The sequence below is a fragment of the Nilaparvata lugens genome, chromosome 8, assembly GCF_014356525.2.
Source record: "Nilaparvata lugens isolate BPH chromosome 8, ASM1435652v1, whole genome shotgun sequence".
In the NCBI taxonomy this organism is placed as follows: Eukaryota; Metazoa; Arthropoda; class Insecta; order Hemiptera; family Delphacidae; genus Nilaparvata; species Nilaparvata lugens.
The window spans coordinates 11,916,770-11,944,405 of NC_052511.1; the positions used below are offsets into that span (position 1 = coordinate 11,916,770).

At 32.3% G+C, this 27,636-nt stretch overlaps 1 protein-coding gene across 8 annotated transcripts; it reads left to right on the forward strand.

Moving 5' to 3' along the window:
• Positions 1-809: 809 nt before the first annotated feature.
• Positions 810-26,927, forward strand: LOC111051008 (trehalase). 8 transcript variants are annotated; one of them, XR_005571977.1, is made up of 12 exons: positions 810-1,760; positions 7,921-8,037; positions 10,332-10,604; positions 12,100-12,364; positions 16,025-16,152; positions 17,255-17,388; positions 18,198-18,364; positions 20,367-20,556; positions 21,714-21,913; positions 22,878-23,034; positions 24,930-25,005; positions 25,857-25,905. XR_005571977.1 is itself a non-coding variant. In XM_039433940.1 (12 exons), the coding sequence occupies exons 2-12, from the start codon at positions 3,658-3,660 to the stop codon at positions 25,862-25,864; spliced, it is 1,710 nt and encodes a 569-aa protein (XP_039289874.1). In that variant the 5' UTR covers positions 2,005-2,250; positions 3,570-3,657; the 3' UTR covers positions 25,865-25,905. The 8 variants fall into 8 exon arrangements, 3 of the variants coding, with proteins under 3 accessions (XP_022193105.2, XP_039289874.1, XP_039289875.1); XR_005571978.1 differs by lacking the exon at positions 24,930-25,005 and adding an exon at positions 24,659-24,730 and having other exon boundaries at positions 1,529-1,760; positions 25,857-26,927; XR_005571981.1 differs by lacking the exon at positions 810-1,760 and adding an exon at positions 1,976-2,250.
• Positions 26,928-27,636: the final 709 nt, after the last annotated feature.

Here is a 27,636-nt window from a genome sequence, read left to right on the forward strand (position 1 = left end):
GAACTGCGAAGTCAAAAATTGTCATCCAAACTTTTCCTTCTATACCATTTTTGAGCATTCATTGCCTGGACTTATCGCTTTTGAACGTTTTTTCCTACCATGATGAAATTGAGAATGATAGTATCACATTCAATGCTACTTTAATACGAGTGCGTCCTACAAAATGGTAATACATTATTTTACAATGATTTTAATTCAAAATGTTTGAATTCAGGGCTACTTTCTTGTATTTATAAAATAGAATTATAGTACCCTTTAAAATTAATAAAATAATAAAACAATAATACAAATTGTAACGTAACTACTAGTTTCGGTGATTTTGATTTAATTTCGGTGTTTTTTATTTTAATCATAGAAAATCATAAAATTCCACAGTCGAATGAGATTCAATAATATTCGTATCCTCTATCAACGAAGATTATGACGAGTCTATGATAAGAAATACCTTAATTTTTTTATTTCTCTTTGTTTGGAGAACATACAAATAAATATAATGATAGTTGATGTGATACTGGCAATGTTATACTTTTCATTCTTTAAAAATAATCTTTGACAGTTTTTTAAATTTTATAATTTAATACCGGTATTCTGAATGGGCTAATTAAATTTAATCAAATTGTGTTGTATAACAATGAATGAAATTTGATTATAAACTTGGCAGTGCTAAGAAAATTTACTTGGAACTATAAGGAAATGCTATTGTAATTGGGTGAGAGAGAACTAAAAGAGAATAAGAGGAAGATTTGGTAGAAGGAGGAAAACGTAAGAAATTTCCCTACAATCACTGATAAGAACATTTGACGGGTCATGTAGTTTCTTGGCATTCTTGTTTGAAAAAGTGTCTAACGAAAATATCAATACTATTTCTTGGGAGTAGATATTGTATTTTTTACTCTAGTTCTAAATTTTTAGTGCTAAAAATGTTGGTGAATCTTTCTAAAGGTGAAAAAATAATAATTATTCTCAAGTTTCAATTTAGCTACTTTAGTCACTTTGGTTTTAAATTACCTACGTACGTAGTTTGAATTTTTATAAATATTAACCCATTCAACCAGAAAAGTGTCAAATTTGAAATCTATCATATCCTGTGTTATAAGCTTTCTTCCCTTGAAAAAGTTACTGTATGCTACAGTGTAGGTAGCTTAGTTGAAGATTTATGAATGAAGCCAAAGAAAGATATTCAATTGTGTGATAATTATTACAGCATTGATCATTGATTGTCAAATGGTTATTCCCATAGGGATCCTCAGAATATTGGCATTTTAGGATGCAGTTCCATGCGCCACCAGTTTAAATAAAGAAGCTATTGTTATCAAAAAGTGGTGCTTGTGAATGTATAATTAGAGGGACGTTTTCCCATAAACTGATACCGAAATTTGCATATTGAATTATTGATATTTACGGGTCAGATTAGAGTGACGTGTTTTTTCTGGCATGTCTGCGAGATAAGAGCAAGCTATTTCCGATATGAAACCAGTAAGAGACGAGTAGAGTATTTAATTTTCGCGTTATCTTGGTCGTAGGAAGAGTCAGTTAGCAGCTAGAGCTCATCACAGTCGAAGCAGCGAGAGGACTGCTAGCTCCGCCATGGACACTATACTACTTTCAACTTTAGTGTTAGTTTCTGTTCTCTCGTTTTGGTCGACAAACCCGGTGGCAGCTACTTATTTGACTCCAAAACACCACCATATTTACTCAAGATCAGGACAGGATTCTACGTCTTTTCGAAAAAGACCGCCACCACCACCACCTTGTGATAGGTAAGTTTACAAAATAAAATTAACTTTACAATCGATAAAAGAGTTTCACACAAATATATTCAAATCGGGAATGTATCAATGAAATTATTCATATATTTCCTCACTTTCTCTATCAATTAACGAGAGAAGAAGTGATTATTCACGACGTTTTGACTTTTGAAGCTTGATAGTTGGTAGCCCGGTATCAATAATAAAAACTACCAGCTGTTTGCCCTGCTTTGTATTTTTTAAGCCGATGCTGTCTGCTTAATTTTTCGTTCTATTTAATTATCCATTATTATTATTACCTCTAGATACTTGATAGATTTGTAAAAGAAAAACTTTATTTTTCATGGTTAAACTTTGAATTTCACCATCACATAATATCATATAAAGACACTTATTTTTGTGCTTGTAAATGAAGCTGTTTTAACCTATCACTTGTAAAGTGTAGATTGTTTGCATATAGTGTTTTATACTATTGAAACGGAGAGAATATTTTATTGTTGAGGTAAGTCAAACGTATAAATTCATTTATTTTAAACTATGAAAATTATTTAAATACATATTTTTGACCTTACATAATAATTACTATAAAGTCTAAAATAGGCCACTAAATAGCTTTGAGGAAAACCGGTATTGCCTACATTATTGTATTTTGTGATTATTTGATTTCCATTAATCAAAAATAAATTATTTGTGATTAATGGAAATAAAAATGCATGATAGTAATATTCCTCAATGAGTTGTACTTTTCACTATGCCTAATAATAATAAATAATTTTATTATGCTATAAGTGTTGTAAACATTCTAGTATTTGCAACTTTATGTTGAACATTCTAATATTTGCAACTTAATGTTAACATGAATTATTAGAGGCTAGATTCTTGATGATTATAATTAAATTTTTTTAGTACTGCAACTTTGGTTCCTTGTCTTTACTAACGTGTCCTATCCTTTGCCCAATTACAGTGGTTTTTGTTTGGTAACATACCTACCTGTGATGGTTTTAACTTATATAAATTTATTTCCTTTTGACTATTTCAATTACTTCATTAATAATTACCGTATATCATTTTATTTGAGGGAATCCTGTCTGATTAGGTTATTGTTATAAATAAACGTACATTATTAGTGTGTGTTGTGTTGTGAAAGTAGGAATATTATAGCGCATCAAAAAATGCAGTAAAAAGAACAATAGTTGTTTTCTAAAACATTAAGGACCTGTTGCACAATAGCCAGTTAAATTTTAACCGTGATTAATTTCACGAGAATTAATCAAAGAAGGCCTTCTATGAGACGGCTTCTCTGATTGGTTCTCGTGGAATTAATCACAATTAAAATTTGTGCAACCGGCACTAACACTATTAAAAAATATTGATGATCACATCTGAATTATATTATATCTCAATTCAAAACAGTTTTTTTTAATAGCCGAGCTTCTCAATTGAATACCATACGTTTTTAAAGTGATTTCATCTTTTTATGTACACTGTGATAGATAAATGCTAACTAATTATTTTATTTGACTAAGTTTTATTATCTCAGTTTTGTCTAATCAATAATTTGTCTAACAATTATTCTTTGTTAAGGAATGCAATTTTTCTACTTTGGTGCTTCAGAGCGTAGTTCTTACAGTAGGCTAAATCACTTTCAGCTTATTTGTAGACTTAATCAAATTAATAAATATTGCTCAGAGCTAGAGTGCACAAATTTATTTTGTCTTTAATACAAGTCATAAAAAATATTTTTGTATTTTTTCAAGTCATTTTAGCTGCCAATCTATATCTTATTTTGGATAAAACAGTCATTTACTATTTAAATTTCAGAATTTGAAGATTGATGTGTTGAGTAACTTACGGTACTCTCATAGCAATTCTATGGTGAAACTTCTCCGAAAACCGTCTCAGTAAAATAATGTACCAGAAGATCTTGAATGTGAAAACGCATATCAGTAATGTAATCAGGTCTTCCCCTGTGAAACCAGAGTAGGTTCCACAATAATTAAATCATTTGCAGCTTCCACATGCTTGTAACTATTTATATTTCTATCCAATAATTATTGTAAATTAAATTATTATATAGAGTGTCCCAAACAGGTGGTTGTTTTCTCAGTGACTATTACTTCATAACTAATCATTTTCGTCATTACTTTAATCTTTTCCATCTCTATGTTAGTTCGATTGCCAATTTTAAGAAAATGTCATAATTAACAGAATTGGTACTGTGAAGAGCTGTAACCAAATCATTCCTCCTAATGGAACGTTGGGGACTTTGGAGCACTGATGCTGGTTCAATCCTTGCGTTTTTTGGATTGACTAAACACAGGGACTGAACCAGCATCAGTGCTCCAAAGTCCCCAACGTCAATAAAGCGATGGACCGCCCAGGTTTTATGTTTTAAGGTCTGCATTGTCAGAAAAATGTATTAAATCCACTAGGCATCTTCATAATTTGGTGGTCAGCCAAATACTGTAGGCTTACAAACATCAGTGCTTAGTGCTTGAAAAGCCCGAACGTTCCATTAGTTCTCCTACCAACTTTTGAGTTTTAAATCTATAGACGCAGATCGTCACAGCATTAATTCTGTACCATCAGTCCTGGCACAATTCAATGGATTAAATCATTGAGATTTACTATCCCTACTAACAAAATACAAATGATTTCACAATATACAATAATACAAATGATTCTACAAAATACAATTTTCTAATGGTGTAATGAATCTATGCATATCAAATAAAGCATGGTCGGCCTGAACCACAAGTTGCCATATAATATTGAACATGTTCCGGCCTTCTATCTATAGTAGGCTGTGATTGAATCCATTTATCAAGTTTCGTTTGTTATAACACGTGGTTCATTTTGAGCTACCAGCTGATTCAATTCAGTTTCAGCTTTCACTGTGCAAACGTCCTTAGGAGTGTGGAAAATAAAGTTGAAAATAATTGATGTGCTAGTCATTTTATAACGGACATAATTTATTTTTGGGGCACTCTCTGTTATGATAAACATCTATTAAATTTTGCATTGCATACTTAACTTATTCATTGTCGAGTTTTTGGCTTATAAGATGAAAAAGCTACTTTCTTGTAAATTTGTTTAAAAGTATTTGCTTGTAATATTTTATTGAATTCCCCATATCAATTTTATACCATTAAAAAAAAATAGCAGTTATAATCACAAGATCCCCGTTATTTAAATTTTATAAATTGAATTTTTGTTTTTCGCCATTTATCATCCGCATTATAAGTTTTGCAAATTGCAATTGAAGAGTAGATTTTTTTATTTATTAAAAATCTGTATTTTCCACCAGTTTATGTAAAGTATAAATCTCTTCCTCCCAGATAGCATAACGTTTGTGGTTTTTGGTTTCTATTATTAGAAGCCGATAGGTGTTTGTTATCAGTGCTAATTTTTATCCTCTATCAGTCGTGCAGTTCTAATTTTAACACATCTTTTTCAGCAGTTTGCTATGACTACTTGTCATTGTACTTCAGTGTCCCATTGTTATGACTACTTGTCATTGTACTTCAGTGTCCCATTGTTGTCACTCGTGCTATTGTTTCAGAGTTCATTTTCTTAGACTCCAATGAGAACATTTTTCAGATTTGTTTCGGCTAGGAAGTATTTCACATCACGTATCAACAGTTTGGCGTAAATATTTTGATAGCTTTGGTTTGTGTGAATATGCATCTAATCGTGATTGATGGATTCCAAAAATTGCTCCTTTGCTGTTTCAAAATTGTCATTTTTTGCATAAGTGTGAATATACAATTTTGATTATTAGACTGGTATATTTTTCCAGTCTTTTCATTTTGCAGTTCCACTGTGGTGTTGCTGATAGAGCCTATACTCAAAAACTGTATATATATATATATATATATTTGTATTCCATGTGTGTATTTGTATTGCTTATTGTTCGCATATTGAACCCTCGCAGGCCAGTAACATTGCACTCCCCTATTCCTTTCCATTCTGTTACCATTGTCCAAGCTCCTTTCTTTCAAGTCCGTCGCACCAACACATACCTGCATAGTATTTCCACCCCTCACAACTCACATCCATTCCTTCTTTGTCTCACTCTCAACACTCCCACTCTCTTTCCTATTTTTGTAACTTTCACCTCCCTTTCCCGCTAATAGATATTAGACCTTCCACGAGGAGAGAGTCTAGTTCCAAAATTCCTACCGAAAACACGTGCTTACCGAAAGTTTCCTGTAGCTGGCCTGCCAATAATGTGATTGTACCGTATTATTTGTAGTTTTATTTATTGGAGTCAGATTATTAAATTCTCATTCAAATATAAACGTAGTAATTCAATAGTATACACCCATACATCTACATTTTGCATTTTGCATTTTGCATTTTGGTGTTCTTACTTGGCTTTTTTTTAGTCATTATCGATTCAGTAAACACTAGCACGTAGCTCCTGTCACTGTAAAAATGTTACAGAAATTGTACTCGTCATTTAACAGTAGTAAAATTTCGTAGTGGAGGTGGAGAGTGGTAGTTAGGCTATCACAACCACAAATTCAAAGGAATACGAGGAACAAGTTTCTGTTGTTACGTTATCATTTTCTGGTTTCATTGCCATTCTACCAGAGATTGAAAATTTTGCAACAACCGTAAACAGTGTCTTGTAATTTTAATAAGTTTGTAGTCGTGATAGCTTCCATGTCTTTCAATTAAAAACAAATAAACTGTGATTTAATCATTATCATACTTAGGTTGAACTGTTTTTCTTATAGGTCGCTGAAACTTTAATATTCGGCAAAATTTTCCTTGAAATCAAATAGTAAATCAATTAGATTTCATTGCGTTAGAGCTTCAATGTTATTTAGAATTTTCAGTTCTTTCGGTTCTTATTAGACTATAATAGGGATACCAGTGGTATACCGTAAATCATCACAGGTAATTGCACTGAATTGCTGCTATAATACACAGACACTTTGTCATTCCACAGACACTACTGGTGTTTCACTTGTGTCCCAGCCTGGTGTTCAAGTGTAATTCATGCCTTACAGGTATTAGATGTTTATATTCAAGCTTCGAACCGGATGTTTGTATTTGATGTCAGGGTCAGGGACTGAGAAAAATTGACAGAACTTTATTAAGAAAAACTAATTTCAACAGAATAGCCTTGGAAAATATAATCCAGATTACGTGCCGGTTGCACAAAAGCCGGTTAAATTTTAATCGTGATTAATTTCACGAGAACCAATCAGAGAATCCTTCTTTTTTTAATAAATCCTTCTTTGATTGGTTCTCCTGAAATTAATCACGATTCAAATTTAACCGGCGTTTTTGCAACTGGACCTTTACTTCTATTATATGACTGACTAGTTATAAATTTAAAAATGTTGTTTGTTATAAATAATGATACATTTTGAAATTGAAATTTTTGGTAAAAATTACTATTATTTATGGTAAAATAAGCATTTACATTTTTTAACATTATATCATTAGTAAATATATTATTTCTATTAATTGTGCTTGTTAATTTGTTGTTATACAAGTGAAAATGTGATCACCAATTAATATAGAACGTTGATTGACGCGTGCTAATTTTAAATTTAACATTTTATTATGAATATTGCATGAATTGATCGATTTGTATAATAAGCTCATTCTATAGATTAGATCATCCGATCAAAATTGAATGGCTGATCTAAGGATGTGTAATTCTTTTGAACGTAATTAATGCTGAATTCGAATAAAGCGATGCAACATAGTTTATTTATCAAAGGGGAAATTCATGTATTTATTTTATTGTTCAGTTGAGCAGTAAAATTCACTATATAATTATAATATTCAAAAGGAAACATTCCCAATGAATCAACAGTAAACTATTATTGCAAATTATTTGTTTAATTATTGCAAATTATTCATTTAATTATTGCAAAATATTAATTCCCAATGATTCAACAGTAAACTTTGATTGCAAATTATTTAAACATATTCTTGGTATCCACGATATATATTATATAGATCTTTAATTGTTCAACAATGCATACTCTAAATTATATTGATTGATCAGTTTTATAATGTTGAAGAATGTATTTTTCCTTGCTATATATATTAGGTACTTGCTATGTTCATCAATGTTTCTGCTAATATAATTTGTACACTTTGAGATTTCGCCAATGAATAATCGGTTTTAATGTTTTGTTTGAAATAGTAACATATACTGCGAAGGAGACTTACTGAATGACGTGCAACTCGGCCAGTTGTACGAGGATTCAAAGACTTTTGTTGATCTGAAACTAAGATATCCTGAGGACAAAGTCATCGAAAAGTAAGTCAATTGATTTGAAATGATCAATTATTATTATTTTTCTACTTCAACATCCTAGCTCAAGCCAACATGTAGATGCCAAAATATTTTATTAATGACTCATGCAATATTGTTGAAAGTTTACTTGAAGAGAGATAATTCAAAATGATAGATTCAACAGATTGTATAACAAATTTACTAGTACAGTACAAAATTAATATTTCTCCTATCAATATAATCTCATTATTATATTATAATAGTCTTAATCAAGTAGAAATGAGTAAAGTTAAATGAATTATTCAAATTATACAAAACTATTATTACTGGTATCTCTGTACTGCACTTTAGTTTTAGGTAATTCATGCAATCACTTTGTGGGCTTCTAATTACTATTAGTATTATGTGTAGGCTGATTCTGTTAGATAAATAATGACATTTCAACTAGGCTGTCTGAATTTATTGACATTATAAAAGCATTTAATAAAATTCATTAATAAATTACATTTATTTTAATATTGCATAAATAATTAACAATATTGCATTTAAATGATTATTATTTTTGATAATCAAGTTTTAAAAGGGTTTTGTCTTCACTATTAGAACGATAGTTTATTGTGCGTTTTTAAAAGTGTTTTGTCTTCAATATAAGAACGATAATTTATTTTGCGTTTCAATACAAAGTCTGTCATAAAAGTGTTTTGTCTTCAATATTAGAACGATAATTTATTTTGCGTTTCAATTCAAAGTCTTTCATAAAAGTGTTTTGTCTTCAATATTAGAACGATAATTTATTGTGCGTTTCAATACCAAGTTTGTCATAAAGTTGAAATCAACCGAGCACAATTTCCATTCAGAACAATATTTTATGATATGTTAGATCATCAAATGTTCAATTAATTATTCCATGTATCCCGATAATAATTTATTCGAATTGCATTTCCCATCGTTATATCATTCAATAATTTACCAGTAAAATTCATTTTATAGGTTTTCATTATTGTTGTTATTAATTAATTATTTTTTTTTATTCAAACACAAATACGAATCAAATCAATCTTTTTATTGTCGTTGACAAATTCATGTATTGTCAAAGTCATAAAACCGGAACATAGTCCCTAGTCTAAAGCAGTGATTACTGAGATAAAAAACAGCAAAGATCAAAAAACAATAGAATTTATAATTGAACAACAGATTGAATGAAAAAATATATTATATAACAGATCAGCACTTATAAATACTAAATAATTATGTCTGGATGCTCAAAGAAGTCCTTAATGTCATAGAAAGGATTTTCACTCAGCTGTGAGCTAAATATAAAATTTCTTCAAATCATATACAATGAGTTGTTTATAATGTATTATGAGTTGGTGAATAAAACAGCATATAAGGTACTTTAATGTACAACATTAGTATCATGATAAAATATAATAAAAAAATCGTATTTCTAACAATAATATCAATTAACCTCTACCCGTCTAAAAAAGCTTTTCAAAGCTGCTCATCTCAATGTTCAGTCTCTTATGGCCATATTCACAATCTACGTTCAACGCTAATCGACGATTACGAGTAGGTCTCATTAACTATGATGTGTTAAATTGTGTTTTTAAACCAAGATGGTGCTTATGGGTGGCTTAGGTGGGCCACGATTATATTCAAGTATTGTACCATTCATCATGATGTGTTTCATTCCATTCGGGGTTTGAACCAACAGCTTATCTATATCAGTTCAAATCGAGATGATGCACACGGCCCTTAGTTGTCCGTATATTCCAATTTAAATAACAATGTAATAGGTTATGTGCCACATTTTGAACTGGACTAATCATACTTCAAAACAAGAAAATACACAAATTTTGAATTGAAAAATTTGAAGTTTTAATACTGGCTGTGACTGAGTAGATATGCGGCTTTCAAGAAACTGCTCTCCGCTAGCTAAAATTTATATAATTTATTACATTTTATATTACAGGCTAAAAGGTTATGTATCACATTTTGAACTAAAATATTGACACTTTCAAAAAATAAAACAAACATAGACTTAGTTGTAACACTTGATGTGATTGTATAGATGATATTCGGCATTCAACAATAACAAAATGATAACAAAATAAAATAACAATAACAAAATATACATAGTATAGTGACTTTATTGAAGACAGCTACAATTCATATAATTTCAATTTATATTACAGTCTAAAAAGTTATGTGTCTCATTTTGAACTAAACTGTTGACTCTTTCAAACAAGAAAAAACACATTTTGGATTTGTAACAAAACAAAAAATATCAAATTGTTATTGTTGATGTGATTGTGCAGATATGCGGCGTTCAAGAAGCAGCACTCGGGCAATGTGCCGGTGGACGCACTGCGTCAGTTTGTGGCGGACAACTTCGAGGCAGTGGACGAGTTGGAGCCGTGGATGCCACCCGATCTCAGCGATAGGCCGGCCATTGTGGACAGGGTGCGCGACCCCGTCTACAAGCAGTGGATGATCGACCTCAACGACGTGTGGCGGGTGCTCGCGAGGCGGGTCAAGGATGATGTCTTCGACAACCCTCGGCTCTATTCGTTCATACCGGTGCCTAATGGGTCAGTCATTACAATATGCATAATTCATTCATCAATTTAAAAAGAGTTTTAACTGATCAATCTAAACCATTTAGATTTAGAACAACTTGGAACAATGTAAATTGAATCTTAAGACACTTGACCGGCTGAGGTGGTTCGGAACCCACCTAAAACAGTTGGTCCATTCATTTCTCATCATCATCCGCCTCATTACTCACGCACAAGCCTAGAGCTCATGTGGGCATCACCCTCAGCAAAAAAAGTTTGATGTTTATTGAATCTTAAGACACTCAATCGTCTGGGGGTTCATGTTAATTGAATATTAAGACACTTAGGCCCGCCGTAAAGTAGACCCACGCTAATCCACGAAAAGCAACCCACGCCATGGGATGTTTTGTAAACCATTGCTAGGCTTCTCCAGACATCTGTGTAATGATAATGATACATGCAATGAATAATACACTTGTCAGCTGATTGATTATGAATAATTCTATAGCAATGGTTTACAGAACATCCCACGGCGTGGGTTGATTTTCGTGGATTAGAGTGGGTCTACTTTGCGGCGGGCCTTGAAACCGGCTGAGGGTTGGTGCTGGTGTATCCAGATGCTATACAAATTTGGAATGATGGGCATCATGCCTGCTGAAAAGAATGTCTTGTGTGAGTGTGAAGATATAATTTACTAGAGATTGATAGTGGTGTAACAACCGAAACAAGTATATAAAATTGTTCTAATAAATCGGTGGTTTTGACAATATCAAGTAATTTTCATCCAACATATTCAAAGCTTTGTGATACATGAAGTATGTAGGTCCTTTTTGACAATGCTCAATCAACATTTCTGAAAATGTTTAATCAGTAGGTATTAAATGAAGATGATGTAATGATGAAATCTGTCTGTACGGAGCCGGAAAATACGTGAGTACTCTACTAAATAAGCTATTTTTAATTCAGAAATGAAGTACATATATATAATTCTCAACCAATTTTTGGCTACACGATTTCTCTCTCACTTTCAGAGTAGAGTGAAACGTCAGTGATCTGAAATTGTTTCATTCAAAACTCTTGGAAGCTTTTGAAAAATCTTCTAAAGTTATATAAAAAAATCTCTTCAATAAATTTAGAAATTTTTACAGCCACTGTTAGTTTCTAAAATTTCTTGATAGGCATACCGAGGAAAATTATCTTCCATTCAAGTTTAGTAGCTTCAGTTAAACATGAAACTCCAGTTTTAGTGAAACAGATTGATAAGATTAATCCAGAGCAGTGCCCACAGAGGGTATCATTAAAACGTTTTTCAGTGAAAATCAAAAATAGGATTTTATTGTAACTCGGTTTCACGTTCCTCCGTTCAACTGTATTCTCAATGTAATACATTCAATTAATTAAGTTGAAACCCCGATATTAATTAAAAGTTCACTCACAGTGCACTGTGAGTGTCAAATTATATTTTTCACTGAGTACAACATAATTCAACAAAACAAAACCATTCAACTGTGATGATGCACTCTTTCAGATTCGTGGTGCCAGGCGGTCGCTTCCGCGAGTTGTACTACTGGGACACGTACTGGATAGTGAACGGCCTGCTGCTGTGCGACATGCACAGCACGGCGCGTGGTGTCCTCGAGAACATGGTCTCACTGGTGAAGCGGTTCGGCTTCGTGCCCAACGGAAGTCGCAAGTACTACCTGAATCGATCGCAGCCCCCGCTTCTCATCCAAATGGTTGACAGCTATCTCAAAATGACTGGTGACTGGACGTTTGTAAGGGAAAACATTAAGGTAAGTAACATTTTTACAATAAATCTTCATTTCGGCAGTTACCGTATTCGTGCTCTTGTCTGAATATTTAAAGAAACATATTTTTGAAATCCACTTTCTCATATGAATCCAAATTGAAATGAAATTTAAAAAATTATATTCATCCAAAGAATAGTACAATAACAGAAAAATCAGTATCTTATCGAAACATGGAACTTTTCACAGTAATATAATGATTTAGTATACTGATAAAATCTTTTATAAATTATGAATGAATGAAACAAAAAACGCCTTGAGGCCTAGCCTAACAATTTGAAGTTTTTCATTTGGAACACAAATGGTCAACTTTGGTCACAAAATCCAAAGTTTATTCAATCCATCATCATCATTATATACATTAAAAACATTACAATTTTCATATATCATTGATAAGAATCTAATATATTCAGGTATATAGAAAGCAATTACTGGTTGTAGAAAGAAATCGCTCTTATTCATTATTGTCAGATACTGTATTGTTCTTTTTTTATAATTGATATGTTAGTTTTGTGGAAATCCTCAACTGGAGTTGACCAAGGGCGAAATGTTTGCTTACTTACCATTTGTATTATCGATTTTATAAGTGCAGTGATCTTTATAAAAAATTGAAAAAGTAGATGAGAAGATGATTAATAAGAAGCAAATCATAGCATACGTATCAAATTTGACATGCATATTTCACGAAGAAAGTGAGTTTTCATATTTTAATAATGGGAATTCTATTCTATCCAATGTGATTGCTATTATTATTGTCCAGAATACACAACATACGTTACAATAAAAAATGAAGATTAGTCAATGAACGCTAGTATAATATTTTAAAAGAATATTTTTCATCTGATATTAGTTATTAGAACTATACTCTTTCCACCTAATTGGTCTGTATAACATGCATAATCGACCAAAACCAACGAGTCTTTATTATCTTGACTGAGATATCAAAGTGAATCATGTTGAAATATCAATGTGAAATAATGAGAATCAAATATATTTAGCTCGTCATACTGCAATGAATTGTTTATCTTTTAATCTACAGTATATCTCAAGCTCGATTTCTGATAAGGTTGGGGATTTCTCTCTAGAAACTCACTCATTACTCATAACTGAGCGATGCATGTTTAACAGTTGAATATCTCTGAATAATTTATCCGTCGCAATATAAAAATAAATTGAAATAATAACTAAGGGAAACCAAAATAGATACAACAGTTATCATGAAAGGAATTCAAATTGGGAATTCCTGAATGCCTCTTTATTAACGGTGATCATAGATATCATAGATAGACTATTGACTATTGAGTATAGAAGATTTTGGTATCGGAAAGCAATTGATCCCTGCTTGACCCCTCAATTAATTAATCGGTGTGATAAAATTGATGGTAAAATTTTCAATTATTGATTTCTGCTGTTTTCAAGGGCAGTTTAAAGTGATGCAATTTTCAAATGTTCAGAGAGAGAAATGTTTGCTGGATTCAGGTCAATCCATAAAAGACGGCATGCGATTTTGATAAGCAAAATCTCAGATCCTGTTTTCATTCATTTGAAAGAGTTGTTTATCATTTGAACTTTTAACGAATTCTATTTAGAATATTATAGCACGTGACATCATCACTATTATTTAGATGATTATTGTTGTCACAAATGAAATCACGCGACTTGAGTGAGAAACATGTGATTGCCACCGTGTAAACAAAATTATTGTCTCAAAATTGAGTATTACGATGGAATACTCGATAGTTTCTTATCATTGCAGTTGCTAATTATTATAATAGTAACGGTCCGGTCACGCGTTTCTCCCAAGTGACTGCCTTGTGTGTATAAAGTGTGATTCACGTTATACTGTTAGCATTCCTCATAAATAGCATCAATGCTTCTCATTGTACCAACCCTGATGGCTTGAATTGAATTTTTCTATCAAGACCATCAACCTTTGATGAAATTAAACTCAATATTATGCTTATTAAATAGTCCGTGTGCTATTGTTGGAATGTGTTGATTAACTACTATGTGATCACACATGTAAGTCACACATGTCTTTGATAAACCGTTGATGAACCAAAACTGATTACATAAGTTGGATTGTCATGTGATGTTCAACTAGTGCAACTACTACTTGTAATGTTGACCGCATTACATCACACGTAAAGACTTATGTAACGTGGAAATGCAACGTTTTTAGATCACTATAGACTCGAGTGTGCGAAGTTTTGGTTGTGTTGCTCGCTTTTTAACGTGCAAACTATGGTGAGATTCACTTTTAACCGTCAGCATTTCTCACAAAAAGCATTAATGCTTCCCATTCAACATAAGCTGCCAGTACAAAGAAGAAATCACTAAATAAAATGATTAACTTTATTGTGAAAATCACAACTTTTTTGGGTTGGGTGGCCGAAGCTGCCAATGAGAATGTAACATAAAAACGAAAAAGCTTCACTTCACAAAATATATGATAAAATGTTGATAACATTTTGATGATAACAATGTTGTTATTTAGATATGTATGAATTGATTTGAAATAGTTTAGAAATCTTTGTTCTCATTGGTCTTTTTAACTTTCATCTATTGTCTTTTACCGAAATTTACGGTCACCACAACTAGAATATCCTCCGATTGGTTGAGAATCAGCTATTGGTGAGAATTAGCCAATCGGAAGATATTCTGGCTGTCGTGGCGATAAATGTCGTCCGACAATCTATAACTGTGGAAACGGCAAATGCATGAGAGGGAAAATATCAGAGCATCTTGGATGTTTGCTACCCTGAAAGAAACTAATTAATGTTGTGAGAAAGTAAATAGTATTGTTAGAAAGTGAATAGTGACAAAGTAAATAATATTACGAGAAAATAAACAAAGCTGTAAGGAAGTAAATAATGCCAGAGTGAATAATGTTGTGAGAATGTAAATAATTCTTAAAGTAACAAATGTTGTTCAGAACACAATCCTTAGCTAACCAACCAGCTATATTTATTTCTAACTAAATCGAAGAGTGATTGAAATAGTACATACAAGAAATAAGCATGAAATTTAATGAAATGTATACAATATAGAACTAGTTTTGATTGTTGTATACATGTAATGTAAAGAAGGAATTGAATATATATTTTGCAGCTCTACAAAGTAGGCAAAAAATCATAGTTAGGCCTATTGTTTGGGAATGTTAAGCTCGTTACACACACATCAATTTCTAGAAGTACGAGTTTCTGCCGTCCTTATGAGATTGAACATAAGTTGGCAAATACATTATTTGTATAGTACACTCATTATGTGTTTGCCAAGTTCCGTTCAATCCAGTACAATTATTTATAAGGACGACAAAAAATCGAACGTCCAAAAAACGAGAGTGTATGACTTTACGTTTCAAGTAATGATAACTATCTCTTCGTTTAGATTTATGTTCTTGACCATAAATAACATTTCTTGACTGTCCATAACTTCAAATTCGGGATTGAAGAAGTTTTGAGCATGCGCCTGTTGCAACATCCCATATTGTGATGCATGTTGTCAGTACGTTAATAAAAACTTATGTTTATTATAAATAGGGAGCTAGCTTGCTAGTAGCACTTTCAAATAAATGAATCAATTTATTGACTTTTTAAAATGAAACAATTTTTTGAGTAAATATCATCGTCACTGTTGTTGCAGTATTTGGAGAGTGAGTTCATGTACTGGATGAGGTTCAAGATGGTTTCGGTGCGTAGTAAAAATGGAAATACATATCAACTGGCTAGATACTTCTGTTATTCCAGAAGTCCGAGACCCGAATCATACAGGTAAATAGCAAATTCAAATCTGTCTTAAACTGTTGTAGTAAAGATGATGTCGTAGTAGATATCTGCACTCAATACTAAACTACTTATTCATCAACATTTCGAGAAACTAATCTAAGTTGTATTATAGCCATTGACGGCTTAAATGATATATTCAGGCGAGGTGGAACTTCCGTCAGGGAATCCCCACCAATAAAAGCCATAAGAATATTATTATTATTACCAAAACTATTTCGTTAAAAATATTTTAATAAATGAGTTTATTAGAATATGAGACCATTTCAAATCATGTTATTAAAACTATGTTAATTTGAGGACCTTTTTTACAAATTTGGGAATATTAACTGTCTATTCTTTGTATGTCTTATTTAGTGTTAGTTTTGTACATAGTAATCTGAATATATTTTAATAAAATAGTGACTTTCATGGATATGAAACCAGAAATAGGAATAATATAAGAGTTCAACAGCTCAGGTTCACTACTTTACAAAAAAAATCTTCTGTACTCATCTGCCAAACTTTACAATTCTTTACCACTAGGAATTAAGTCATTGCCTCTTTCATTATTTAGAAGAAAATTGAAAACTGTACTGAAAGCTGAAAGTTTATTTGGCATACAAGAATTTTATGTGATTGACTGGACCAAATACTTGTAGGCTAATATTATTAAGTATTATGTAGTACCTATTACTGACGCTTATCAATGCATTGTTAACAATGTCTATGATAATAAAGATTCTTATTCTTAGTCTTTGGCAATGATGTTAATACCGTAGTTCATTGACAATGACAATAATATTGGAATTGGGTCGTGCGTGAGTAATGAGAATAATTATGAAGATGAGGGATGAGTTGAACTATCCACTTGAGGTGGATTTCGAACCCTTTTGAAGAGTTGAGGCGTTTGAATGGTCGGTCACTTGTTTCTCATTAAATAACTCGCTTTCAACTTCAACTATAGTAGATTAACTTCAAACTGTCAGCATTTATTGTAAATAACATCAATGCTTCTCATTCAATCAATGCTGACAGTTCAAAGTGAATCACACTATATCAACGAGTGTAAGAAACAATACTTTATTATAAAGATTTGTGTTGATTTCAGGGAGGATTATATCAGTGCGAGCGTATTCGAGGACGAAGAACAGAGAACCGACTTCTACATAAAAATCAAATCGGCTGCTGAGTCTGGCATGGACTTTAGTTCGAGATGGTTTGTCAAGGATGGGCAAAACAAAGGTATCATTCTTATTTTGGGGTTTTTGATTACAATGTAGAAATTATAGTTATTTGTACATTTTGGGAGAAAATTGTGACTTTTAACATGATGTACAATGTACACATTTTTCTTCCACCTACATTTATGAAAAATATTGCAATAATCCAACTTCCCATTATTGTGACTTGCTTTACTCCAGCTACCTTCATAAATCTGACCGCTTCCATGAGTTACTTTTAGCACGTAGTAAGGTACAATAGTAAGGAACGTTTTCCTCATTTCGTATTTTCAGTCTCTAGGGTGTGGATTGACCACTTTACTCTTTAGGACCAAAAAGTGATACTTTAGTACTCTGTTCCAGAGAATAAAGTATGACTAGATATAAAGTGGAGAAAAATGTAATTTTTCACATACCGTAATAATATAAAGAAATGAACTAGCTACATCTTCAAGCAATTCTGTTAGTACAATAATTGTAGTTCAACTGTAGAATATAATTTTGTATCAGCTATTCCGTATTCATTGTATCTTCATCATCAACATACTATGCTGTTTTATTAAAATCTTCTCTTTATATAAAAACCTATTTGTGTCTTATAATTGTAATTTTAAACGATATACAGTATATCTACTTTTTTATTTTTCAAAGTATTGAATAACCCAAACAAGTCAGTTTTTTGAAATATTGAAGTATTGGAATTTGGAAACCTATTCAACAATGATTCATTACATTTCATATATTGTATTATTGATTGATTGATTGATTGATTCTTCACTTTCAAAATATTACCATTATTAATTGATTGATTTTGTCTTTCCATGTTGTTAGGAAATCTGTCAGACATCGCAGCACCTCAAATAATTCCAGTTGATCTGAATGCATTCCTACAAGCCAATGCAAAAATTTTGAGCAATTGGTTCTTGGAAATGGGAAACTATGCCAAGGCAAAAACGTACGCTGACCACGCAGTAGCACTACATGATGCAATCAAGGAGGTAAGCAATTCAATGGTTATCAGACTGAATATTGTTGCTCGTTGTGAAAACCATGTCGATAATTTTCAGTCTCTTTGTTCATGTCTAATCTTATAAATACAAGGTGCGCTAGCGAAACTTACTTATTTAAAAAAAACCCGTGCGTTGAATTGGTCGTGTAGAGTGGAAGAAAGGGGCGCATCTGGAGGGGGAAGTTCCCAAATTTATCCTCCCTCAAGTAAAGTTAGCCATCATGCTCCGTTCTAGAGAGCAGCGGGCCTTCGCAGTTGAGAACTTATTTTCTAATGGTTGATCACCTTCCGCGCTCGATTTGAAATTCCTCCCCACAAACTCGTTCCTGGCAATAATTCGATTCTGTCGTGGTTTAACTCGTTTCAGGAGTGTGGAAGTATGACTAAACCCAGAAACTTGGACTACAACGAACCATCAGAACTCCAGAAAATATCGAAAGAGTGAGGCAGTCAGTTGTGCGTTCTCCCCGGCGTTCAGCTCGCAAACACGCAGCTGCTATGGCAATTTCTGACTCCACTGTTCGACGAATTTTCTATGAAGACCTTCAACTTCATCCCTGTTGTTCAAGAATTGGCTGAACGCGATTTTGTTGCCCATAAAAATGCATGTGATATGCCTGAAGACGCGGTCATTTGACAAGGCTCATTTTCACATGCGTTTCCTCAATGCGATTTTTTATGGGGCTATTTGAAATCCCTGGTTTATGTTGATCGACCACGGACCATAGCACACCTCAAGAACAACATTCGCGACGTAGTTGCCAACATACTGATTGATATACTGCAACGAAATTTCAAAAATTGACTTTATCAGTGTATGCGCAATGGAGGTCGCCATTGGTCTGATGTCATTTTTAAGACTGCATGGAAAATAAATTGGGATATTGTATTCTCATATAAAAATAATTGAAACAATATCTAAAGTACTTTTGTTTTAATTGACCTTCCAAATAAGTAAGTTTCTCTGGCGCACCTTGTGGTATTTTGATATTTATTCTGTTCATTGATATCAGAATGTTCAATGTGTTAATTACAAATTCGAATTTAAATTGAATAATTATATTGTAGGAGCTCAGTTTATGAACACTTCGATGGATTAAATAAATTTCCATGTATACGAATTTCATTTTTTGCAAATGGACTGAAGCAAAGTGTTAAGATCTAATTTGCAATGCATTTCTGCACTGCTGGGCAGGAAGGAGATTCTATCGCTTGTCACGCGAGTGTTCTCATATTTGCAGTCTGCAATATGTGATCACTCCCATCCAATTGATTTTCTTTTTGCCTAGCAGTGCAAAGATCCGTTGGCAAGGAAAGCAGGGCTTTAGTCACCACACTTGACTATAATTAAAACAACTCTTCAAGGCGGAGCCTTGATTAACTGGTACGTTTTTTGCCGATGATGTAACAGTTCTCAATTACTTTTGAAAATACCATGTAGTGCTGCAGGTTTTGCGGCTCTAAATTGTTAGTTTATCCAAACTTATTGAATTGTTTGTTTTGATTTTGTTACTTTTAAATATTCATAATAACCATTTTTTGTGTTTTGAAGTAGTATAGATCGTTGATTCAAAGAGTGACACATCAATTTATTCATTTATCATTTTTACAAGAGAGGACTGACCGGGAGAGAAAAACTAAGTACTATTAGAAAAAAACTACTACGAGAGAAAAACTACTTGTACTATTTCTCTCCCTAATTTGTACAACATTTTAAAAGTCCGCAATAGGGTTATGATTTCACTTTAAATCACTTTCAATTAAATAACCTATATTTGGACTGTAGTATAAATTGAAAATTCAAGTTATTTATAATTTAATATTAATCATTAAGAATGATTTTGTTAAATAAATGTTTATTATAATTTTATGTTATTAGTTAGCCTGTCTGCGTTTCCTCAAGTATAGAAGTAGTAGCATACCGTACACTATAGAATTGAATCATCAGTAGATAAATGCATGCGTATAACATTGTAGTGTTTGTTGCGCAGGTGTTATGGCATGAGGATGTGGGCACTTGGCTGGACTACGACATTGTTTCGAAAAAGCGGCGAAACTACTTCTACATTTCGAATTTGACTCCGATTTGGACGGGCAGCTATGACTCGAGTTGGACCCAGCAACAGTTGTCGGACCGTGTGCTCGGTTACATCAAGAGTACGGGCATCACACAGTTCGTTGGTCAGTTAACTTTAACTATTCACTCATACTTTTCACTTCTTCATACATAATATGTAGTCAGAAATGTAGTAGAAAGCTCTTCGTTCGAGATCTCGACCAGATAGTGACTAGGCTACATTATTATTTGGACTGGTTTACAGTTTCATACATAGTCTTAGAAATACTTTTTTCTGAGGATGTTGCCCACATGAGCTCTAGGCCTGTGCGTGGATAATGAGACGGATGATTATGAGAGATGAATGGACCTACAGCTTTAGATGGTTTCCGAACCACCAGAAAGCGACTCTCACTTATAAATGGTATTTAGAGGAATTGGGCTCTTGAAGTGGTCATCCTTACAACTGGAGTAACAGGCGCATAGAGCTTGAATTATCTTATCGATAGCTTATAAGCGCGACTACGAAACCAAATCGCTTCATCATTTATTCCATAAGACATCTGTACATCACGACAGAGAGACTCAAACTGAACGCCAAGTTCAACAATACATATTGCTATCTGAGCACTACTATTATGAGAGGGAACATAACTTATGTATTTATTCATTCAATCATTTAGCATTACACAACTACAACACAAGTACAGATTTACGCCCAAAAAGGTTCCAATTCTAATTTATACGACAGTCCAAATTCAGCTAGGTTATAATGTGTCACTTCCTCATTTTTGAATCACACTCTCCAATTTACAATGTTAAGGTGCGTACAGATATACGCGCCGCGAACATGAGCAATTCACTTTTAATCAGCTGATGCCAAGCTTTTTATATCTGTATCTTACCGTTTCTGTAAAAATACAGATATAGTCAGCTGATTAAAAAGTGAATTGCTCATGTTCGCGGCGCGTATATCTGTACGCACCTTTATACAAACAAAAAACCCAAATTTTCAAATTTAAAAATACTTGAATAAAATAATAATAACTGGATAACTTTTATTATAATATGTGAAACTTTGTTATCTGATATATTATTCACTGGATAGAGCAAACAATACAATAGTCAGAAAAGATAAAACAATCCCAAAACTTTGTATCTCTTAATTTTTTTCAAATCATCCAAATATCATGTAGGTTATAAATATTAAGAGAGGGAACATAACCTTATATCACTTATTACGAAATAATATGAAACGTTGTTTGATGTATGTGTCGTGCAGGTGGTGTGCCAATATCACTAGAACAATCGGGTGAACAGTGGGACTTCCCCAACGCATGGGCGCCCTACCAGGCGATGTTCGTTCAAGGCCTGGACCGCATCGGCACAGTCGAGGCCCGCAACAAGGCCTTCGAGTTGGCCGACCTCTGGATCAAGTCCAACTACAAGGGCTTCCAGGAGACGCAGGCCATGTTTGAAAAGGTACTATTACCAAGTTCGATGTTATAAAGCCTCCTGTTTTGAAAAAAACTTGTTTTAAGGCTGTGCAAAGGCTAAAAAAACTTTCTACTGGTGATATTATTCAAAGTTTTTAGATTTTTATACTATCAAGCTATCAAAATGAACTAGTCTCAGGGTTTTCAAACCTGAAAAATTATAAGGATAAATTCTTCATGGTATTGATGATTGAATAAAACAAAAATTTCCTGAAAATATTAATTTTTGAGAAAGTTATTGGAACTTCTTTACCTTATCTTTCACTTCAATTTATTCACCAAAAATATCTCAACTAAAATTTATTCTTGGTCATTTTTAGTAAATCGAAAATTCTCAAAGATTGTTATTTTCAGTAAATTTTTGTTTCATTCAATCAACAATATCATGAAGAATTATCCTTAAAATTTCATGGATTTATCTCTTACTGAATTTGAAATGATCTGTCCCAAAAATTTAAACTTAATGCGCTCATATATCAAAAAGTAATGATCGGAAAAAAATCCTGAGAGAACTTTTTCATGTTGATAGCTTGATAATATACAAATCGAAAAACTTTAAAAAATATCACCAGTAGAAAGTTTTTTTCAGCCTTTGCACAGCCTTAATATTCATGCATCGAGAAAGGGAACATACCAATATATTTCTGAAGAAGTCGATGTTCTCCGAAACAAGAAAAACACAAAATATATAATTATACTCCCTGTTTTTGAGAGCTTGTTTTAATAGATTATAAGCTCCATTCAATCGCTTGAATCTATAGATCAGTTTATCGGAGTTTGCTCTTGTAAACCTGTTTACTAAATATTGATAATCGTATACCGTACCGAAACTAGATTTAAAAATTTCAATACTAGAAAGTATTTCAATACTCAAGATTGTTGTAATAAATCAGTGTTGTGACAATTCCACATTTTTTTGGGGTTGTTGATTTGATGTTTGTGTGTTTCAGTACGATGTTCTAAGGCCGGGCACAAACGGAGGTGGAGGTGAATACGTGTCTCAAACGGGATTCGGATGGACGAACGGAGTCGTGTTTGAGTTCTTCGATCGATGGGGCACCCAACTCAAATCCAGTCAAACCAAGGACGATGACATATTCTTGAATGGTCAGCACAATACTCTTCTAGATTCCTATTATAATATTGGCTCGCATTGCATGAGTGAACGAGCTTTGCGAATCAACTGAACACTGACTCCAATTGCTAAGAATCTGATGAATTCAGACTGCTTGTTCTGATTAGTTTGTACTTATTTAGTATTTATTTTTATTTATTTATTCAATCATTCAGAATTATACAACTTACAGAAAAGTACCACAGGCTAACCTACGCCCAAAACGGTTCCAATTCTAATTTTTACAGCAGTCCAAATGTAGCTAGAGGTTATATGTCACTTCAAAATTCTTCAATTACACACTCAATTTACAATCCATAAACACAAAAATCATTTTTAAATTGAAAAAAAAACTTCTCAATTGAATTGAATTAATCACAAATAATTGGAAAATTCCAAACTTTGAAAAAGCTATAAAATGTTGGGACCGAAAAGACAAACACACTATTTAGAACTTATCACATGTTTTGTGTATTAGTATCATATTAAGATTGATTAGGGTTCTATCATTTTATAATAGCACAAGTGTGCATTGCATGAATGAACAAGTCTTACTAAGGTGCTTGCCAAGGTTTTGAAGACTTTACTTTGACTCCAGTTGAGCTTTTACTAAAAATTTGTACTCGTATGCTTAATATCAGTTTAAACTAGATTGGATCAGCTGGTGGTTTGGATACGGAATGTGACGCAACTCTTAATTAATGAGACCATGTCTTGATTTAATCCTGGATTAAGTAAAACTTGAGTTGAACTACTATTGACCTCACATGCCTTATACTGCTTGTTCAGTTTATTTAATACTGATTACAGAATTTTTCTAGAATTATATGGAAGAGTTAGATTCACATTTTTTACGTTCACACAATCAAAAGCTTGAATGGTGATTGATTAAATCAGCAAAGTGTTCATAAACAGTGGCATAATATAAATATTTATTCTTATTCAAACATTAAACTTGGTGCTTGTTTAAATGTTTTTCAAGTAATAATATCGTCTTAGCTTGCTGGCTAAGTTTTAAAGGTGGATCCCACTATAGCATCATCCCTTGAATTACTCGAAAGATTCTATTATTTTCACATTGATTTCAGTGTATGAAGCCTTGTTTTAATCTTGAGAAAATCCTTGAAAGTTTCAATTTTAATTCTAACAGATGGAACTTACTTAGATATTGAATTTATTCAAATGCTAATGAATTATTAATTATTATTTAACGAAAATCCAAAGCAAATTAAATGCTGCGAATCACCCCAAAGAATTCTGCAACTGCAAATATTGACGACAGTGTAAACAGCTAGATAGAAATTCGATGAGCGCTACTATTCAAAAATTATTTGTTAGCCCGGGAATCGAACCCGGTACCTCCTAATTGCCGGTCATGAACGCTTACCCTTACACCAAACTGACAATAGAGATTCATCGAATTTCCATCTAGCTGTTTACCCTGTTGTCAATATTTTCAGTTGCAGAATTCTTCAGGGTGATTTGCAGCATGTTATTTGGATTTTTGTTAATAATATTCTAACATATATTTCAGTTTGCTTCATTCGCTACTGATGAACTGAATGAAAATTTAACACTGCAAACATGAATACTGATAAACATGAATATTATTTACAGATTTTAATATCTGATGACTATTCACTTCAAGAGCTGTGTGTTCAAACAGAATAATAATTACAGAACTAACAAGTATGTGGTTGGTTAATAAAAATGATATTTTGCTTCTTTATCAAAATGTTCAATAACATTTTAGGGGTTCTTGGCTAGCTTTTGCAATGTAATGTGGAATTTGCTTTTTTGACAATAAAAAATATTTTATTTGAAATTTGGCTGATTTTAAAACGCTTGCTTTTGTGTTGCTTACTTCTTTGAAATTGTCTGTTTGCAGTGCTTGAGTTGTGTGTGCCTTGAATTTTTATTGTTTTGACTTCTGAATTTGATGAAACACTTTGTCTGTATATGAGGTGAGTCTTTGCATGATTATGCTAGCCTGTATCATAGAAAAATTATTTTTATTTTGTTGTTTTATAGTTTACCATTTTTGCAGTGCTTTCTATTCATTTGACTATTTAGTTTTTTATTGCTCTAATGTTCTATCAAGAGAGCTTAAAACTGCTTCCAACAATTATTTTTGTCATACGTTTTAATGATTATAAGTCAACGTAATATTCATACTTACTATTATGTTATTCATACACACTAGATTAGTGTCCTACAGTAGAATTGTCTCTTCTAGTTGGATACTTAATTCACTTTCCTAGTGAGATACTATATAAATATAATTAGCCGGCCAGATAGCCGAGTTGACTAAGGCGTTGCACCCTTCAGTCTGCTAGTGCTACCTGGTCGCGGGTTCGAATCCCGCCGAACCCCATCGAATAGGGATGGATGTTTGATCATCTCATAATTCACCCTCACACTCTTCCCACATTACCCACGCATAAGCAAAAAGCTCATGTGGGCATCATCCGCAATAAGATAAAAAATGTCAGTAGTGGTTCAATGGAAAATTTCGGTGTTATTTATAAGGAAAGCTGTCAGTTCAAAGTGAATGTCATTATAGATTCAGATTCTTGAATTATTCAAGAATCCAATTATTTTCACATTTTCTGTATAACAATTAACTTTAGCTAAAAATTACGGAATGATCTTGAACCATTCCCACTACCAACTCACTAGAATAATAATTGAAAGATAGTTCTAAAACGAACGTTTTCATATTGATCTTATAAAACATATGGGTTTTTATAAAGTTTCCTTGAAGATTTTCAAACGTTAATATTATTTTATTAATGATGGATTTGTATTGTTTCAGGTACGTGATGAGTGCGAGACATGTATAAAGGTGCACATACGCACTGTTGAAAAAACTCTGCGATCTAAAAAATAGATTTCGACCGTCAGTATTGTACCTGAGATTTTTGTAAGAATTGGTCACATCAATCACAAAATATCAGGAACGTTGTCATTCAGTAATTATTATTGTATCATCTAAGAAAATAAGTTGACAATTTTGGCCATTTTCCTACTCTATTCCATGCTGAAATGTTTTTCGATTGAACTTTATAGATTTTAGGTGTTCGACGTAAGCACATTCGTTGTTTTTTTGACTATGAAGTAATTGCTACAAGTCGATCGATTGCAACAGTTAATTATTATAGTTTAATTGGCATCTCTCATCACTGAAGGCTGCAATGTAATGGTAATTGAATGTAATGGTAATTGTGGTCCCAAGCAGCTCATTGTTAATGCAATTTTAATATGAATAACGATCAAAACATTGCAACTATTGTGACATTGCATTTTTTGTATTCAAATCAGTCGTCAAGAATGATCTATTTCTGACTTTATACTTACATTTATCACATTTAATTTACAATTTTGTTTCTGCTGAGAGTTGAATTTAAGGACTTATTTTCAAAATAGATAGGACACAAATAGTTTTCTTGTGAAGATCATTGCTAGTAGAATGAGATGAAAATAGTTATAAATTGTGGCTATAGCTTTAAACAATTACTTCAATCGTATTTAAATTCAAATGTGATTTTATTCAACAGAAAACATGGAATTCTCAAATGGTCATGAAAATTGTTTGAAAGAATCTGTGGATCATGAATTACGAATACAGATGCAGCCTACTATCATAGATTATAAATCTAATGATTCTTAAACAAAATTTATATATTTTTATAAATTATTGTCTTATGTTGTATTTAATGTGGCCTACATTGATAATTTGTTTTGTAATTATTGTACTATGTCTAATAGTTATAATTTATAATGTTTATACTCGTTATAATTTTTCATATCATAAAATAATACTGTATTTATTTTCATAAACAAAATACAACACAATTAAAAATCTGTCAATCAAGTTATTATTACTAATGTGTGTTTTTTTGATTAATTTTCCATTACAACCTAGCTGAATTAGGATTTAATATATAGAATAAACTAAACTTTCTTTTCAACAATTATTTTACATGACTCATACTATTATTCACTTGTAAATTGCAAGATCAAAGAGATATGCTCAATCATAATGGAATGTTGAAAGTTTCATGTCATTATAGAAATATTGGGTTCTTGAAAATATGTTCCAAGTTCAGCCATCTTAAGGTTAATTTCCCAAGCACTCTGACATATCTTATTCTGATGTTTGTATGCAATTATGAATCAATCGATAAAAATCGCTTACATAGCTTTCCTTTTGTATGCTAGCGCAGAAACTTGCTGGCCTGGTCAGATTGAAAACGTGTTATTTCCATTTTAAGAATTTACTAGCTCGAATGAAGTACGTATTTATTTAGCTCGAAAAATATTTAAAATTAGACTCAAAACAACTTTCATTACAATAAAAATTTCTAGTTTAATAATTTATTAGGATTTGTCAAATATCAAATGATCACTGTATTAGTATATCCAATTAGTTATCAAGGACTCAACATTTTGAGATAATTCTGTTTTGTTGAATCATGACATTCCTTTTCGAATAGGCCTATCATTGAATTAAAAATTTTATTAATCAGGCTCAGTTACAGAAATTTTGAATTTAGTAGACTATTAACAAAAATTGTTCCCAAATAAGCCTATAA

What these genes read in the sequence shown, in the direction of transcription:
- LOC111051008 (XM_022337413.2), top strand. Translation starts at nt 1,588, where the DNA reads ATGGACACTATACTACTTTCAACTTTAGTGTTAGTTTCTGTTCTCTCG. An exon ending in GAGGACAAAGTCATCGAAAA is followed by an intron (nt 8,038 to 10,331) that starts GTAAGTCAATTG and finishes GTGATTGTGCAG; the next exon opens with ATATGCGGCGTTCAAGAAGC. An exon ending in TACATGATGCAATCAAGGAG is followed by an intron (nt 18,365 to 20,366) that starts GTAAGCAATTCA and finishes TTTGTTGCGCAG; the next exon opens with GTGTTATGGCATGAGGATGT.